This window comes from Paralichthys olivaceus, chromosome 5, assembly GCF_024713975.1.
Source record: "Paralichthys olivaceus isolate ysfri-2021 chromosome 5, ASM2471397v2, whole genome shotgun sequence".
NCBI lineage: Eukaryota > Metazoa > Chordata > Actinopteri > Pleuronectiformes > Paralichthyidae > Paralichthys > Paralichthys olivaceus.
In genome coordinates this window covers 10,782,601-10,802,648 of record NC_091097.1, presented here as the reverse complement: position 1 = coordinate 10,802,648, position 20,048 = coordinate 10,782,601, and the positions used below count along the sequence as shown (strand labels likewise).

The 20,048-nt window shown below is 42.7% G+C and overlaps 1 protein-coding gene across 3 annotated transcripts in view; it reads left to right on the top strand.

The window, feature by feature from the left end:
- Positions 1–20,048, top strand: part of olfm2a (olfactomedin 2a) — a 52,568-nt gene that overhangs the window by 28,095 nt on the left and 4,425 nt on the right. For 2 of the 3 annotated variants that reach the window (XM_069524667.1, XM_020094664.2), the window contains exons 2-3: positions 13,184–13,333; positions 18,432–18,587. In XM_069524667.1, coding sequence (XP_069380768.1) covers positions 13,184–13,333; positions 18,432–18,587 — 306 coding nt within the window. Of the gene's footprint in view, positions 1–2,260; positions 2,539–13,183; positions 13,334–18,431; positions 18,588–20,048 lie in introns of those variants that run through there. The other variant, XM_020094663.2, reaches the window with a different exon arrangement.

Genomic DNA, 20,048 nt, shown 5'->3' with positions numbered 1-20,048 from the left:
TGAATCCCTGAATTTGTAACAGACCTGATATGGGAGTTATAATTTAAATCGATGTAGGCCTAAAGGATGTTCATCTTTAAACCTTTGCTGCCACCATGTGAATATGACAGTAACTGCATCCCAGTCTAGGAAGAATTACTGATAATAGCTTTTCTCACCCACATGATGTCCGTGAGCGGAAAAAAAAACCTACAACATCAACACCACATTTAGATATGTCAACATCATTTTACAAATATAAATAAAATGATATCAACCAATCTCAGTTGCTTGGACCAAGTTACTGATAACTCTCAAAGGATAACTGAGGGACTGAAATATTTACATGCACATCATACTGATTTATTATATAGTGTGCACTTGTTTAGCTGTAGATTTACAGTATAGAGCAGCTGTTTAGATAAATACTGAATCACAATTCCATTAAAGAAGAGGTCTGGCATGTCCCTGGACTCTAAAAACAGAAGTAGTGTGTTTGTGTGTGCACATATACCACCTGCAATATTCCCTCAAGTTGGACCCGAAGCAGTGATGCTAAATGTCTTACATCTCCTCGAGACAGTACAACAGTTGCCGCAGTTCCACTGGAAACCACACGGAGACAGTGTTGCTGCACAAATAGAGCAGTAAACGCAAGCGGGAGAAATGTGAGAGGCAGCAGGTGAGCTGAGAAGGGCTGACATTTTTTTGGATGGGGCTCAAGAAGCTGTCTCTTCCCATATCACTTCACAGTATACCCCACACGAAGAAACCCATATCACTCACCCAGCATGACTGGAGGGGAGGGGGACCCCATCCATGGCTGACAAAATGAATAAGTCAGCAGTCCAGCAAGCCAACAAGAAAAGGGCGATGGCCTGGACGTTTTGTCTACGCAGGCTGTTCTATCATCATTATGCATTGCGGCTTAGGGCAAAAAATGACACCGCCTGTGGCCCTGTGTCTTGCTGGGGAATTGTTGCGAGGGGATGCTTCTAGCTTCAGGGAGACATTTCAGACACCCCCCCAATAGTCAATAGTTTCATATCTCCTTCTGTCTGACCCATCGCTCTAGAGGTGAGTGACAAATTCAGGCTGCTATGATTGTGGAAACAAAAAAGTGTGGTGCAGATAAAAGGGCCGATCTAAACCTCAGAACACGTCTGAAGTCTGGCTTCAGGCGGTGTCCCCTGAAGTGAAGTGACACTAAAAAAGGCAGCAGAGTTTCTGACACTGGCTTAACAGATGTGATTGTGCTGAGCGCCAGATCCATTTGGATTATAGCAATACAGCAAGGGTCTAACTATACGACTGGAAAAAAAATAAACATGTGATCTCCCTTCTCTAAGGAGAGCATACTATAGCAGCCAGCAAATACAAACCGTTTATATCAAGCCAATCTCCATCCAATTCTGCACTCATTAACTAGTTTTATAGCATCAGCATCATGTTCCTTGGTGAGTGCCAAGCAGACAACTGCATATGAGGATGTGGTGAAGACACAGGCAAGGTAGAGTTGATAAAATACTGTTCAAGTGAATGCAACAGGCTGATGTAGGATGTGCCATGAGGTAGAATTTCACTGTGAGCAGCAGCAACTGGCTCTGTCCCACATTAATACTTTCCCAAACCACCTGCCCATGTCTTTCATCATGAGCCCCCAGCCAACCTTTAATCCGTCCACCCACTCCTCCGTATCCTCAACCCTCCATCCATCCAGTGCAGACACTGTGACGAGGCAGCAGGACAGTCGGCTATCTGGGGTGCTCCGGACACTTACATGTCACACAACGCAGAGCACAGATCAGCCGTCTGAAATAAGCCCCCTCTGATCTCCACACCTATAGAGATGTGTGTGTTAGTGTGTGCGCACTCTGTGAGTCAAAAAAGAACAGCCAGATGACAGAGAAAGAGAGAGGAAAGAATGGAGAAGAACGGACACATGCAAAACAGGGCTGGCAAGAACAGAGCAGAGGCTGATTGGGAGGGGATGAGACGCAGAGGCAGCCAATGCGCAGCTCTGCATCTTGAAGAAGGGGGGGGGGGAGAAAGAGAGGGAGAGATAAGGGGAGAGTGAGGAAGTGAGAGAGATGGAAAGAGGGAGAGAGAGGGAGGGGGTGAGGCTGAGGCAGTCACTTTGAGAGGGAAGATTCCAGCGTGATGCTGTTGGATGTGAGCTGCTCTCCTCTAACCGGTCCCTCTGACTGAGCTAGTGGTGTGTGAGTCTGATAACTGTGCTCTACCAGCTCTGGGGGCTCTGCTTCCTCTTGGACTGAGGCAGGGGCTGACTGGCTGCTTCTCTGCCCCGGCTGTCTGGAGCAGAGTGGGGTTGAGTGGAGCCGAGGTCCAGGGCAGGGCAGGGCAGGGCAGGGCTGGCTGTAGGGCTGTTTTCATCGGGCCCCACAGGAAGCAAACATGAGTGTCCCTATGCTAAAGATTGGGGCGGTGCTCAGCACCATGGCCATGGTGACCAACTGGATGTCTCAGACTCTGCCCTCTCTGGTGGGACTCAACGGGACCACCATCTCCAGAGGGGGCACTTCGGAGAGGATTGTCAGCGTGCGTATGACTTCCTCTGCTTTTTCTTTTTGCAAGCGTGTGCAATGTATTTGTTTGTGCATGCTTTCATTGTGAATGTATAAAAGAAAAAGAGAGTGTGACAGATGAGAGCAGAAGACAGAGGGAGAAAGTGGAGAAATAGGAAGATCCTGACACGTGAATTAGCGTGTGTGTGTGTGTGTATAGTTAATGACACAAACAGCAGAGGGGCTTCAGAGAGGGTCGCACAGATGGGAGGGCGACAGGGGGGGTCCGTCTCAAGAGATATGTTGTATTAAAAGAGAGATGGTGGAGGTAGACATGCATGTGAGAGCAATGTCTCAACCAAGCATGAATGATGCACATGTTGGTGTTAGAGTAACATTAAGCATAATGCTCTTGAATTGTGGGACTGGTGACTGCGAGTGATGGTGAGAGGCTGAGGACGCAGCGTGGACGGCAGCGGTAAATCATATGTTTTTGCCATTGTGACGGAAGGCAGAGAGCGGTTCTGAGTGATGTTCAGGCTGATCCCATCTGTCAGTCACCTCCAGGGTGGGGAGGATGCTGCTCAGATTCAGAGGTGAAGAGGAAGACGGGGAGGTTGAGACAATGTTAGAGTTTTGAGTTTGTGTTATTTCTCCCTCGCTCAGTTTGTCTCTGTATGTCGGATAAAACACACTGGTCTCATACGGCACAGGGCGATCACACAGGGACAGCAAAGATATTGGCAGTGGTTGTGATTTGTAATTAAAAACAGTTTTGGTGCTGTTTTTTTAAGGGTAATAACTACGTACACACACACACACACACACATATGAAAGTTTAGTGTGACATCTGTCTGTCCGCCTTACTGTGCTAATGAGAAACAGAAAGATATCAGATGCCAAATGAATTTGACATTTGCAGGTTCGTGAGTGGTTAATGATCGTCTTTGCCTCCATCCTGAGAGTTTTTATGGCACCTTAGCCATTAGGCAAATATCCTGGTCTGCTGAAATGATTAAATGAAATTGAATGTCCCAAGCGCTCCGCGACCATCTGGATTATGTTTTCATGTGCATGTGTATGTGCGTGCATGTGTGCGTTTGTATGTTTTAAATATGCACTCCGTGTATGTTTGGTCGTTCTTGTCTCAGGGGCGGAGGTCCATCTGTTTGAAGAAGACTTTTATTATTTATAATGGTTCATTAAAAACATCAATCTACCACTTTACGTCTCCTAAATGTTGCTGCAAGATGTCACATTGGAATGTTTTTGTGTTGTAGCACCGTGTTACAATTATGAAAATGTCAAGCACCAAGTTAAAAGCATTTTGGTAAAAAGAAAAAAACGTTAGTCTTTTTTTCTTCTTACAACTTGTTCATATGCCAGCAGCTAATTCAGAATGCAAGTTCAAAGTTAAATCATAATGTAATCTCTGTAACAGTGTCAGAGTTAGAATTTTTGAATTATCTATTTTTGACTTATCTACACCAATAAACTTGATAATCCCACTCAACACCCATCTTTCTCTGGAGGGTTTGACCTGGATAAGCCATCCATTTATTTCCTATACCTGCTTATTCTGCTCAGGGTCAAGTGGAATACAGAATTGCTGCCCGGTTTCTTTTCATTCTATTCATTCTCATCAAAACTCATGAGTGGAGGCTTTATCATTTGCATTTCAAAAGAGCGCACGCAGTGAAATATTATACATAGTTATGAGAGGATATTTTGGTTGAGGCAACCTTCATTCAGCAGCAATGGAGGAAAAAAGCTGCTGTTAAAGATCATTTCATCAAAGTTTCATCAAAACTGATGAGCCAGTTTTGAAGGTGGCAGGAATTATTACTGTAAAACACTCTGTTGTGATGGGAAATGTCTTTTGCTTTGAGACAGGAATTATCTCCCCTCATAAACAATGCCAGCGAATGAAACTTTAATGTAAAACCTTGCCTCAAAGTCCCATCGCTATTAATGAGACATTTGCCTGTGATGATCTCGGAAGCAGTCGTGACTCACACAATGTTTAGAGCTCTAATCAAAGACGATCTAGCTGTGGTCTTGTGACACTCTGGTGCGAGTGTGCCAGTGGCCATCGCATGGCTGCCCCCCCGCCCTGGCACCCATGCATGCTGCGTCCCATATTCTCCCAGCTCAGAGCGATTTTCAAAGTCTGCTTCAGTTGCTTTCTGTGCCAGTCTTTCTGTACCAGCTGATCCAAGAACACAGCTGACTGAGTTTTTATGGGCCTTTACTGCAATAGCACTCAGTACAACACTGCCTGGATGCCTGTACACATCTGGTTAGTGCAAAACCATGTTCCTTAATGAGCAGAAGAGGCCCTGGAACTCTAACACGTACATGGACATGATGTGGCTTTACAGTAAGGCCAAGATGTACACACACCTACAGAGCATCCATCCACCCATTATCTCTACCGCTTATCCTGTATGGGTTACGGAAGGGGGGCTGGAGCTAATCCCAAATTTGGCAAGAGTGTGTCATGATACACATACCGACTTAGTCTCACGTACACAAATGCAGCAATGGTGAACTTTTGCCTCTTGTTCATTTTCAGTCTGCGCCAGCGAGCGATTAAAACATTCCACCCACAACATTCGGCTGCACTCCCGTAGGTGTGAGCGTGTCTAATGAAGGTACATGTGGAACTCATTTTGCTGTCATTTATCACATTTTAGTCAGGTAGATATACAGGTATGGATGCACTGATATATTCAGCAGCACTTGATGAAAAACTTTGATGGTTTAGGCTTCAACTGCAACTTTTCCCCCTGCAGTCTTGAGTCTAGATGCTGGGACACTTAAAATCCTGTCCCAGGGACTGTGAAGTGACATAAGGTTTTATAAGTTTCAGAAATATACTACTAAATATTATTTTAAATCCATTGTAAACCTAGAAGGGTGCTTGGAAAGTGCACACCTCCACCAACGCTAACACTCTTTCTCAGCCTTTTTAAATAAAGTGAAAAAGATCCACAGATCCACCTGTTTATGTTTATCAGCTCCATAATATAAGGGCTTCTTCCTTGGATCAAACCCCAATCCATTAAAAAAAATTAATGGACAACAGACAGATATACTGCAATGAAAACATCCCAGCCTTGGTGGAGGTAATGAGCAGGTATTGTAAAAATCTATGGGGAAAACAACAAAAGATGGCTCAATAATAATCCAGCTGAGTTTTGGAATAATTGTCAACAACACAGCCAATACACTTCACTGAGTTTGTGTATGGGTTTTATGCAACGGGGGGAAAGTATAGGCAGTATGGTCAGCCTCCAACATTGAGAAAAACAAACTGATATGGGTGTGAAAAGACACGTTAAAATATTTTCCCATTGTTAAGATATTTGACAAAAGAACTGGGCCCTGAGTCTGCTGAGATAGAAATTGTGTTCACGTCATAAAAAGACATGAACCACTTAAGTGCAGAACCTGCCCAGGGTCTGATTCTCTCAGTCTGGACACAGAACCATTATCATTAATCATCAACCTAAACATAGACTGTACAGAGTGAGTGTGTGTGTGTGTGTGTGTGTGTATGTGTGCGTGCGTGCGTTTAGGTATTTACTGGAAAAATGTATTTCATGTGAACATACGTGATGAGTTAATATAACAGAAACTATCTTTGATAGATATATTTGACGTGTATTTTGAAATTTTAGTGTATGTCCCTTCTTCTAACATGGAGTAGGCTTGGTTTATAACCTGTACTGCAGCCAGCCAGGGTATGATGACGGTATTCCTGCAGGGCCCAACTGGAGCAGCTAAGATGGCATATATCACAGTATTCTTTACCACGCCCACTGTGCCTCTAACCACATGATAGAATGATCGAATCATCTCGATGATTCCCCCAGGGAGCGATTGAGATGATTTGGCTTCACTTTTGGGAGCTGTCATGTCGTCCATCTTTATATCCAGTCTATTTGTGAATGCATACTTTAAGGTTAAACTAAGAATTGAGCAGGAATAAGTTATAATATAGTTAGAGTCTCCAGGGAATAAATATAAGGCAATGTAGTGTCCTCTGAAGTCATGGAGACGATACTGTGTGTGTTTGTCGTTTGATATCTAAAATAGAAAACTGTGCGGCAGAGGAGTGAAGAAAATATTGTCACCATCACAAGGCAGCGTGGAACAACAAATGGCGACAAACAAAAGAGGCAGGGATAATCCTTCAGTCTCTGTCTGTCGGGTGTGGAACTGTAAACTTCAACCACTGTAAGGTCCGATAAAGCAGATTGTAGCGATCAATTATTGGCTGTGGATTAAAGATTAAACACTGATGCTGATTCTCATTTGAGCATTTTCCTTTAGTGTTTATCAAACAGCCTTATACCACAATGTATTGGAGATCAGACCCCCGACAGGTTTCCTCTGCCGTGGGGACAACGTGAAGCCTGAATCTGAGAGAAAGCCAATCTGGTAATATCATTTTAAATTGTTTCGATACATTAACTGATTATGTGACGGCCTGTGTATCAAGCACTATTGATCTCAGAAGCTATGGTTGGACAAGCAATCAGGATTTTGACATGGTTCATTTGCCAGTTTGATGATATCATAATTCACACGCGTTCTGCAATCCATATTTTCCTCCAGCTAAGCAGCGACTGTGTTCTAACAGTTTATGCAATGTTTTCTTCGCACCGCCACTCTCGCCTCGCTCTTCTGTTTAGCACCAGTCGTGATCGAGCTATGTTCTACCCGTCTATAACAGCAAATGGTATTTTTCAACAGGGCACCTGGCATGGCACTGGCAGCCTGCTCCGGAAAAAAAGTACAATGTTGTGGCTGCTCACTTGTAGTGACAAGTGTCTCACTTCTCCTGAGAGTCCCCCCCACCCCACTTCAAAAAGCACTTGACACATCTGCCCACCCCCACTGTCATTCAAGTGCCAGCCGTATTGGAACGAGCGAGCTGCAGATTGAAAGTGAGCAGGACACCACACAGGAGGGGTGGTGGTCATGGGAGTGATGGAGTGGGAGCGAGCGAGAGGCAGCAGGGAGGGAAAAAGAGGCAGCAGGGAGAGGGGCATGATGAGTTTATGAGTCATATTATTGACTGGCAACCATGCTGCGCTGACTGTGGTAATCGGTTTTCCTTGGGCGCAGTAGGGACCAGGGACTTCACTTGAAGTCTTCATTGAGTTTTATTTTAAAGGCCAGCAGATGGCCTGTGCATTGAGGATCGACTGATTGCTCTTTTCGAGGGTGGGGGTGTCTATTAGCATGATCGCGTGTGTGTGTGTGAGATACCAACTCAATTTGAAAAATGAGACCTGATTGTTTGGCCGTACAGATAGAACAGAGCTGTGTGTTGCAGGAGCAGATGTTTCTACTTGCACAGAAAGTAAAGCTCTAGAACTTGGATGAACAACATTGGCACTGGTGGATGAAAATGGAAGAAAGAGATAGATGACACCTCTCACTTTATTATCATGGCTCTTGTCATTATGTCTCCTCTTCTTTTTCTATGCACATCTTTATCTCACCCCTCCTGTTCGTACACTGTCCATCCTCTGCAGTGCTGCAGTTCCTCAGATGTGACGGTGCATTCAGTCCACAGTGTAGCGGTCAGATCGCTCATATCTCAGGACTAGTGGTGTGCCTCTGCCCGCTCACCACTTCTTCCCGCTGCTTATGAAAGTTATAATATACTTCCCGTCATGCTCATAAAGTAAGGAGTAGTAGATTTATGATCTCATTTAGCTCTGGCTTTACAGCATCCCACTCCGAGGTCGGCCTAATGAAACGCCAGAGGAAGTCCATCCCGGGACTTTCCACAGTGATACCAGCAGTTCAAATGTCTAATTGGATAATCTCTCTGAACTTTGTTAGTCGTTAACAACATACAAGCGTTTTTGCACCACAGAGAATCGCTCAAGTTGTTGGGTTAGTTAAATACCACCATGGTTATATTAGGGATGGGGCTTGACCAAAGGAAGAACCCACAAAATGTTTGTGCAGATCGAGATCAGGGGCGGATTCAGGATTTTTATTTCTCGCTTTCATTAACATTGGCATTTTTTTTTCTCCATTGATTTTTAAGAGAATATTAGTTAAAGTTATACATGTTAAGGGATGTGATTTATTTTAATCTCGTACACACAAGTTAATTAACTTTTTTGGAACAAGATACTGTATGTGTATATTTGATTTTATGACATTCAAAGGAAAAAACAAAGTTCTCCATCACAGTTGATGTATCTTGAGCCAACATGTAAATAATTGTGCGCACAAGATATTTATCCTGTGCAAACAAATAAATATCTTGTGCACACAAGATTAAAAAATGTGTTGTATGTTTTGGGACTTATCAGGATCTAGTGAATTTAAATGTTTCATAGCTGAGGTATTCTAGTTTTTATAATGGTTGCAAACACTTCCCACGTGAGTGTCGGCTGCTGACGATGTATTTGGGGGATCGGAGCTCTTTTGTCTACAGTTTACAGGAGGCAGAGGAAACCTGTTGGAACAGGATTTGGTTTCTACTTTATAGCTTACGACTGACCACACCCTCTCAACCAATCTCGTCTTCTCCCCTCTGAGAGGAAGTTGTCATTCAGCATTATAACTGGGCAGCATTTCATCTAAGCTAGAGGAAATTAGAGCCAGTGCTCTCCCAACACTGTCAGCCTTTCTGAAACCACAACTCTTCCTCATCAGTGTATCAGTGACTTTTAATCCAGTTTCAATTAGGGGACACGGCAGCAGCAGCAGATGATGTGGGGGCTTCACAGACCCTGGCTGTCTGATGTGATGCCATGGGAACAGTGGGGACCCAGAGGTTGTGCGAATGGGGCCAAGCCAGAAAAATCTTTAAGAGTAATTTTCACTTTACTGAGCAAGCCCAATTGATTTTTCATCTCTATTGCCCTCTGTGGTTTCCTGTTGTTTTCATTGCTGCTGTCGTCCACCTTAATGGGCTCTTGCACGACAGCCATGACGGCTTCAAATCTGGCACTTACATATTCTATTTCATCCCTCATGTGTAATGGATACATTTCTGCAACCGTGAACTTAACATCTCTTCTCTTCAGATTCCAAAGAAAGTGTTGTGTTTGTTTCTGGGAGGAAAAGGATTATCACCAAGACCTGAAGTGCTCCCAGCTAGCCGCTGATAGCTCCATGATGATAGTACAGGTTACTGCCTGCAGTACTGACTATATATTCTTCTATTAATTTGATATATTTAATTTTATTCTTTTTTTATGTTGTTATTTTAGCTATCAAAATCCATTTACTGTATTTTATTAGCAGTGTTTTTATTTGTTTTCTCTTACTTTTTTTGTCATTTGTGAAGCACTTTGAACTACACTAACCTGCATGAAAGGTGCTATGCAATTAAAGTTTGACTGACTGATTGATTGATACATTATGCAAATATTAGACCCTCTTTATTTCCCTCTGCATACCCTGAATATAATTCTGGATGACATTAAATATTGAGGAAGTTGTTTTTCCCAACACTAATGAGATGTGTGATAGGCTGCATGGTTTGAACACCATGTTAAATGAGCCAATGTCAATGACCCACTCTTCACTACAGAGAGAGGACTTAATCATATTTGCATAAACAAGCCAGAGTTCAAAAACATATGCAAGTTTACCACTTGCACTCCGGGAGATCAGTGGCTTATGAGCACTGATATATAGATCTCTCTGCAGCCACCTCAGCCACAAAGCATACTGTATATAGGGACAAAGCACATTTGCATTTAAGAATTACCTCCTCCCTCCTGCTCTTTAAACGGCCACTGTGATGAGAATGGGGGAAGTAAGCGCAGAATGGATAGGTGGGTGGTAATGAAATTGGAGCCGATTCAAATATGCTCTTAATTTCAGCCCAGCATTTATGAAACATTAATGAAGAGAAGACGTGTTGCTGCGAAAAACTCTCCAGCTTGGGAAAAGCAGACAAGGAGCAGAGCGAGGTTTTAAACATGTTGGGAAAAAAAGCATTATGATAATGAAGCTGACATGCCTCCGATATTACTTATAGCTTATTAGTGCCCACTATGTAATACATCATAAAAAAAGTCAGTGTGGCACCAACTGTGGCTCCCTTTCAAGCTGATAGCGGTATGAAAAATTGATGCACTCCTCAGCATCCATTTGCGAGAGTCTTTCTTAAGGAAAAGTGAATATCTGGTGCGTAGGCAGACAACCCCCACATGTATGGATATGAGGTAATTTTTATTGAAGGCAGGAGGCTGCATATACCCTCAGAGTGAGTAACTTAAGTGGATTGTGCAGTTTGCCAAACTAACCTCCACCTGTTAACACTGCAGGACATCAAACCTAATGAAAAGCCAGCGTGCCCTGCTGAGGCCTCTCGATCCACGGTCTTACACACATCCACAATTCTGTAGCAGCCGTTTGCTCTGCAGATCTGCAGTAATCATGCGTTTCAGCCTCGAGGATTTCCAAACAAACCCTCCAGGTAGTGGATGTTGTAGTAGTATAGCTGCAGTTTTAAATGCATGTCAAAATGCATACATTATTAAACTCTGTGGGAATTTGTGTGAATAGTGCATGTACAAGCATGCACATATGTGCTGTTTTTGCATGTGCATCAGCAGATATGAACAGGCATCCTCACAGTACCAGCTTTAACCCTTAAGACGGGTACTCATACACTCACACACATGCCACAATAAATAAGTCCTGACAGTGAGGGAGATGCGGGCAGAGAAGCAGACAGAGGGAAAAGAATCTCACCGCCCCACCGGCAATGGCAGAATGAAATAGACAGTCAGATGTGGTTGAAAGAAATTTGAGGAGGCTCTGCCGTGGACGCTCTATCTTTTGTCTCATCTTCACTCCAAGTCTGGCCTCTGCAGACCTCTGTCATCACTCCAACTAACAGCGGTCTGATACTGGATTTCATCACAGAAGGAAGACTAATGATAAGAAAAGTGCTGACTGACGGGGGGGGGGGGCTGTCCAGGTCACAACAAGGACTGGCAGCACACTGGCTCACAAATATTAAGAATAATGGAATGATAATTCACCAAGAGTGCCAGTAATACTGTGCACAGTACTCATTCAGTCATACTGAAATATTATTCATGTATGTGTGAAGAGAAAATATGAATAGAATATTACTCCTTACTCACTTTAATTAAATTTAGATGTATTAATTTTAAAAATGTATGAGTCTACTCGATATACTATGAATATAATACAATGAAATGGGTGAGGTGTATAAATCCAGGGTTGATATTACAGCATATTTAAGTTGCTCATGTACCTATAATGTGCCACAATTCATCTTAACTGATCTAAAATTCACTCTTTCTCAGAGTGAGGGGGAGAAATGGCGAAAAGCAGGCAGTGCAGGAGAGGAAAAGAGAGAGAGAGAGAGTGCGGAAGAGGGGGTGGCGTGCCAAGGGATTGGCAGGAGTGACAAGATGTGACAGTGAGCACATTGGCTCGCAGGGTGGTTGCTACTTTACACTCCAATCACACAGTCCCCCTGTCCCCCAAGACATTTTAATCTGATCCCCCCAACCTAAGGAGACGAGAGCACAGCACAACGCCGCTCGGAGGAAAGGCGGGAGGGCGGCACTGAGCCGAGCCACAAGATCTTTTTTCAAGCCTTTTCCTTCCACTTACGTGGATGGGCCTTTAATTTCATCACTAAAATGGCTGCTATGTCTCTCATTCCATTTTGCTTTATATGCTAAGCCTGTGTAGATGCAGTGTGAATGAATGGATCACCCAGGCTCGGCCTATGAGACAAAACTGTGCGTTTGTGCGTGTGTGTACGTGCATGTGAGCGCACAGCACTACATTTGATTGGATTAGTCAGAGAGAGACATCCATCCTTTCAGCCTCGCCCCTCCTCCGCTGGTAACGGGCTGCATTATCGATTTCGAACAGCTCCATTTCCTCTCTACGTCCAAACTTATTAGATGCTCTGCTTTCACACAACCTGGCCTGATCCCCCCTTCTTCCCCTTTTCTTTGATATCCCCATTTTCCTCCCATTTTGTTGGAGTTGTGTTGTGGTTTTGTGTGTGTGTTTTTTTTTATCTCTGTGTCTTTCCCACTAATATTCTTGTCCTATCTAGACCTGCACCAGTCTCTGCTTCTTTTCTCTATCTTCTATTTTCTATCTGACTCTTTTATCCTTCATCTATACGTCATCCTGAGTCTTTACTGCTACGAGCACTATTCTTCTGTCAATCTCTTTCCTTTATGCTCTCGATTTAAAATTAGACTGCGAGAAAAGTGATTTTACTAGTTGGAGGGATCAATTGCCATTAATTGCCTTTGGGGAGGAGTAATTTTTGGCAGGGATGCAAGAGAGAGAAGAAATGCCATGGAGAAATTATGACTTTGCTGCTAACTGATGGTGACAGAATGGGCACAACCAATCACGATATGGAATGCATTAAAGAGTCTTTTTTATCTCCAAACACTCTCTACAACACTTTCAAGTATTAGATACATTTATTAGTTTAGAAATGTTTTATATGGGTGGAACACTTTTCAGATTACTGTTGATACATGCTGGCAGAGTAAAATATCTTGTCTTCCCTCATGCATTTTGAAAAGCCTGCTAAGAAGCGGCATACATAAACAACAGCAGACAGATGCAAACGGTTCCTTCTTGTGGTCTAAGATGAATATGTCTCTGTGTTTGTGCAGGCTCTGTACCCGAGCCCAGAGGAGGGCTGGCAGATCTACAGCTCGGCACAGGACGCAGATGGGAAGTGTGTCTGTACCGTGGTCGCACCGGCCCAGAACATGTGTAACCGCGACCCACGCAGCAGACAGCTTCGTCAGCTCATGGAGAAGGTGACAGCTGCCAATAAAACACTCACTCAGAGACACGACTGTGACCCACACAAACTGCCGCACAGCACTGAGCTCGAGTACAGCACGATCTGTCACGCATAGACTGCTGAAGTGAAATCACTTCCTGCCAACAGTCATGCAGATAAATATGAAGGCAATCAGAAGACTTGCCGTTTTTGGTTGAACTATTTTTTTCTTATTATTAAGTTTGCTTTAAAGGGTTCACCAAAACCCTTCTGGAGTTTCAGGGGTAAACAGTGTTGCAGCCGAATCCAATACAATTGAAGTAACCAGCAACCTAGACTTTAGACGTAATAAAACCACCTAAAAAACATAACATGACTCCATACTGGTGTCGCCCAAATCTCCCTACGCCTCGACGTTCATATTCGACTCGAAACAAGTTAATTTAAAGACACTTGGATGACCCCACGCATGCAGTATGGAGGCATGTTGTGTTTTTTCTGTTGTTTTTTTATGTCTGAAGAAGAGGTCACACTGTTTACCCCTGAAACTTCTAAAGTGCTTTGTGGACTCAAACACTTCACCCATCCCTCGTTCGGCATAGTGGTGAGTAGATAATGAGTGAATTTGAATTTTTCCAAGGGAAGTGTCCTAAACGTACCCATGAAATTGGGTTCATTGAGCCTTGGCCTTATGTGTCTTTTATAGATTTAAATGCATAAGATAAAAAAAAGAAATGAACCGTTTCACAATTTAGTGAAGATAGCAAATGCTTTGTTTGCATAGTTACACAGTAAATACACCGTATAGTTTCACAAGATGTTACATACCTAGGCTTGTGCAGCAATCATATCAATTTTTTGTGCATTGTTGTATCTTGTATAACAAATAAATCGAATGTCATACAAAAACATGTACATGCGTACCACCCTCAAGGATGTTACATGCTTCAGCAAATAGACAGTAAATCTATATACTATGAGAGTTGTTGGCCTATACTGCAGCGCTGTGTGTATGGAAATGTAATTCCCTGCTAGTGTCTAGTACACAAACACACAGGGATCATGGGTGAGTCGGCAGGCTGCTGCTTGTTGACTCTCCTGATCTGTTACTTCATATATTGGTGGTTTGCAGGAATGACATCAGTGTCTTTGCTAAAATAGATAATAAAATAAACTGAGAAATGATACTTTCTCCAACTTGGTGAACCACATTTCCCTGGGCTGCCACACTGCTGTCCCCAGGTCTGTAGCTCATTTACACCAGAACTGTTTTTTTTTTTTTTGTGGACACTCAAAGCCAGAAAATGGGTGAACAATTCACAGAGCGAAAGCCCGGCAGCACAGAGGGAGAAGAAAGTGGGTGAGATAGTGGGAGCTGACATTGATGTGGTCTTGTGAGGAGAGGTGGTGGTAAATTGAGATGCTGAATGGGCTCCGAGTTCCTGATGGATCAATGAAACACCTGAATTCACATATTGCGTTAATTCTCAGTGAAGTTTGCCTGCTCCCCTGACAGTCTCTGCCTACTGCTGTTTCAAGCTCATGTTCATGCCGACAAAACCCACACTCATTCACACTTTATAAGCAGCAGATTCTAACAGGCAGGAATATTCGGGGAAAAAGACAAAGTTAACCAAGCTATTCAGAGAAAAGGACTGTGTTCACATAGATATATGCATTAATGTATATGCAGTATGGACTATATATCTTTATTTACCGTTATATACTGTATATATTATTGGTAATGCTCATGTAGCACATGACAAGTGAGGTTAATTGCAGGTTGAAGTACAGCACATGCTTGAAACTTGTCCATGTGTCTACCTACGTGGGTTTCAAAATTCTCAGGTAAATACAGTACCTTGAAAGGTTCAGTGTGTAGAATTTTCTGGTGGTGAAGTTGAATGTTGCAGCTGAACACCCCTCAACTCACCCTCGTCTTCTATGCATGAAAGAGAACCTGTGGTAGCCTTCAGTTGTCATTAAAAGTCAAAAGGTGTTTAGTTTGTCCAGTTTAGGCTACTGTAAAAAACATGGAGGCCTCCATAGAGAGGACCCCCTCCCAGTGTAAATATAAGGTATTTAAATATACAATTCGTACTATTTAGATGAAACACACCAGTGAAAACATCACTAGAATTATTATATATTCAATTTCTGCCAAATGATCCCTTTCACCTAAATCTTACACATTGAACCTTTATCAACTAATTTATGAGGGCAGGGTTTGTGCTGCTGCACCGTACAACCTGTCACCACTTACAATTGAATACAATACACAAAATAAACTTCAGAAATCACCATGGAATGAAATCACTTCTCTGACACAGTCTGAACAAACCCTGCATTTTATAAGCTATGGAAATATATGATTTATGGTTAAATTAAACAGTTTGGGTGTTTATGTTACTGCGTTTACCAATGTACACAGACATCGCTTGTAAAAAAAAAAAAAACACTTATCATGGCCAAAGGCTCCCCTGGCTAAAACAGTGCACGGCTCAGCCTAATGAGGACACCTGGGGTCAGCCCGATTTGAGTTGCACACAAATAAAAGCCACAAGTTAAAAGGCGATGTGTGTATGTGCACAGAATAGAAGCATGCTCTCTAAGATATCCTCATATGAACCCAGAGCGTGTGAGGGAATTATTTTTGCAGACCAGATCCACAAAGGCTCTCGCTGACACAGAAAGCCAAGGATACGCTAACAATGTCAAAATCGCCCTCTGTTAAAAGAATGTAAAGTAGCGAGCAAAAGCCTCTGTTCAGCTTTCTGCGAAGCCAGACAAAATGCCATCCAAAGCTAAAGTTGACCCTGAAGGACGATGGTATGAGAATGCTCACAGCGCAGACTTTTGAACACCTTGCTCCCCTTTGACCGCTCTGTCTGACTGACTGAGATAAAGTGAGACAAGGGGGGCAAAGTCCTCCATGCATACACACAAACACACTTAAGGATTTGGCAGAGGGTGCAACATTTCTCCGGATATGAGGCAGACACCTGGATTCTGGGTGGCGTGAGGGTGGAGGTGGGACACCTCATGAGAGAAGAAGAAAGAGTGAAACGTGTGGGAGGAGCGGTTCCAACTGTCACCACAACCCCGACGGATAGCGAGACTGTATTTGTGGAGATTCTAAACTGTTGGAACATTTTACTCAACATGTACTCGATCTGAACAGCTGTCAGATAGTTTTAATTGGTGAAGAAAATATTTACTGACCAAATATTCCCTGGTTAGTTCACAAGACATGTGGGAGATGAGTTTGATATAGAAAACACACTGGAGGCAAAGTAAACAAGTGGGCTATCAGAGAGTATAACACAAGGCATTTGGCGCAAAACAGACTTTATGCCAATTGGTGACCTTTGTAAGTTGAGACTGTTTGTGTTCTTGTTAGAGAGCAATTTGAATAAATTCCTCTGTTTGCTCAGTTTCAGCTGCGCGTGTGCGTGTGGGAGGGTGTCTTTTTTGTGCATGTGGGCTATTGGACGTACATACGCACACGTGAGCCTCCTACATGTATATGCACCGCAGCCCTGTAACATTTGTCAACGTTCGGAGGATTTCTGGCCAGTTCAGCTCAGTGCATCGCGCAGGAGATGTGGGGGTGTATGAAACAGTAGGCTGGTTATGCAGCAACAGAGTGGGCTGTCAAAGAGTGAGCAAGCTGAGTACTTAGTAACACAGAGCAAAACTGAGAACTGAGATTCAGTAAACACCGACTTTTCACCATGTTTGTTCCCCCACATGACTTCTTCTGTTTGCTATACATCTTATATCTATCTATTAACTTGTGGGCACAGTCATCGTGACACTGTAGCTTTATTCTGAGAGCAGTGGGAGAAAGGATATTTATATTCCAACTAACCACCAAAGTGGAACCTGCTTACTTTTATTGCATAATATATGCATGTGTTGTTCTTTTTTATGTATTGTCCTGATGGATTCTGGCAGCTGTGCTTCTTTCTCAACATCCTCACTTTTTAACTGGGTTACTCTTGCTTTATTGTTTCTTCTTTTTTGATTTGCTCATTGCTCGTCGCCTTTTTATTTTCTTTTGCATACATTATGTATTTTTTCTAGTGTGTTTTAAATGACTCACTTTAAGCACTTTTATACTTGGCTTTTCTTTTAAGTGACACTTTTGATGTTCTTTAAGGCCATCTCTTTTTGGATTTTTTTCTATGCAGACTATGTTACTGTCACACTGTGATTATGTTTTATTGCCACCATCATCCATCTTTTTCTCTTCTACTGCTTGTGGAGCTGAAGCTTTTACTTTACAGTTCAGTACAAGTTTGGTGCAACATGAGGCTGTAGCCAGGATTATGTTACGACTCATGAATTTAAGCAAATTCTAAAATATTTTTAAAATTTGAATACAGGAATAAGAAACTGCAAAGGCTTAGATCCCTTCAGGGAAATTTAAGTTTCCATATCACTTATCCCCAGGGAGCCGCAAGCCTTCCCAGCATGCAGTGGGTGAAAGTCAATGCGGCTGCAGTTTGCTGAAGGGCAAACCTCTTGACTGACCAAGACATTCACGCCTGTGGTCATTTCAAAGTTTTCAGTTCATCTGACCTGGGGTAAATACTGATGTCAAAGTTAACTCCCTCAAGAGGTTTGAAATAATGATAGACTGAAAAGCATCAAGTTATGTTTCCATAAATTAATTATTTTTAATTACTCTCTTAGAAATCAAAGAATATGTTGAAAACTGCTTGATTCTTGGGTCATGCCCCACCCATCAACAACATTTGCATAATCCTCCTGACAAACAAACAAATACAGCCAAAAACATCAACGCGTTGGTGACGGTAATGAAAGTTCAAGAGTTGTCCCACATGTAGCATATACATTTCAGAGCTTCAACAAACTATTTTCATTGTCAATTTGTGAACTGGTTATTTTTCTTTATTCATCATTGGGACTGTCTATAAAGAAAAAAACTGAATATATTCACATATTCTAATCATCAGCAAATCAGCTCTAATAGCAAACTAGAGCTACATGCCGGGTGAGGAAAGGATATGTTAAAACATACACTGATCCTTTCTATGATTATGATTTATACTAAATAGTAAAAATTGTTACTGACAGGAGTATTTGTGGGTGTTTCCATGTAACAGGTTCAGAACATCAGCCAGTCAATGGAGGTGCTGGACCTGCGGACATACAGAGACCTGCAGTACGTGAGGAACACCGAGAGTCTGATGAAGGTGGTGGACGGGAAGCTGAAGGTGGCTTCTGATAATCCCCGCAGTCTTAATCCAAAGGGTTTTCAGGTAATTGACTGTCGCCTCCTCCATCTCCTGCGAGTGTGTATTACTATCAAGTATAAATGCGTGTACTATTAGATGTGGCACTGCTTTTCATAGGCACACACAGACTCTGCCCGATGCACTCTCCCGCAATCTCTTTTCACTCTTAACAGACAATAAAACTTTGTATCTTGATAGACCATCGTATAGGCATCGGTACACAAATTCAATTCCAAAACTATCTCGGAGCCGTTGAGTCGTGCGGAGGAAATTTGAGCAAATTCACATGCGCCTGAATTATTAAACCCCTGGACCTGATAGTACTCCTTTCTTTACATCTTTTCCCCTTTCCAAATCTATATACTTAACATTCTGGCGTCTGCTCTTAGATTTCCAGCACATACGTATATTCCCATTTATCTCTACCTCTACCTTATCTCTCTACAAGCTAAGACTCAGCTGCCATTATCAGTGGGCCTTTTTGTCTTCCTGTCAGCCGGCTGTCTTGCCCAGACTTTCTCCATATTTCTCACACTCTTACAGATATTAGATGGACCATAAAATAGTTTGATTAAAAGATGCTTTGATAAATGCAAAGTGGGTTTTACCGCTAAGACACAGCTCGAGCACAGGGACAAGCATGAATGGCCATGTTTTGCTTTCAAGGTGTGTTTTATGAACACTATTCCAACGGAGGTAATGAAGATGTTTATGAAATTAGCCAATTCATCAGTATAGCCTGAGATGACTAAAATGCGCAGAACGGTAAGCATTATATCCCCGGACTTGTCTGAATGCAAATCCGCAATCCAATAAAAAAAAAAAAAAAGAGGAGGATTTGACCAGAGCAGGTTGGCTGATGAATGCGTGCAGCTCAAAGTTGCCAATGGCAGAGCGTGGGAGATTAACGAGACTGAATTTTCACGGCTTGAAAAGGGGAAAATGAGATTTATGATGTGGCGCCACAGGGCTGAGAGCAGCTCCATCACCAGATTTACGATAAACCTTAACAAGGAGGAAACAGCCCCTCCTGTGGTGGCCACACTTTATTGATACACCTTTTTTCTCGCTGGAGCCCTCTAACTTCCATGCAGGCAGCCTGGTTCTCCTGCTGCTCCCTGCACTCCTACCTGAGAACACATTGTTCATTTCACTTCTAAACATATGAAGCAGCTGTACTATTTTTCCTAACTGTTGATTAAAAGTGAAATCACCGGAACCCGCATAAATTCAGCTTTTCACGAGTACACAAATAGGTGGAAGTTTGATCGGTACAGTAACAATAGCGAGAAGACAAAAATATTACACAACATTCAGTTTCTTACTCAGGAAAGTGGTTACATTAAAAGATTCTGCTCTCACTCTTATCGTCTCACCCCCAGTATGCAAGATATACTTTTCATGCATTGACTTTTTTTGCTGTTTATCAAGTGTTTGTCATTCTCTGCTCATAAAGGTTTTAAAACCACAACCTTCACTTGGGGA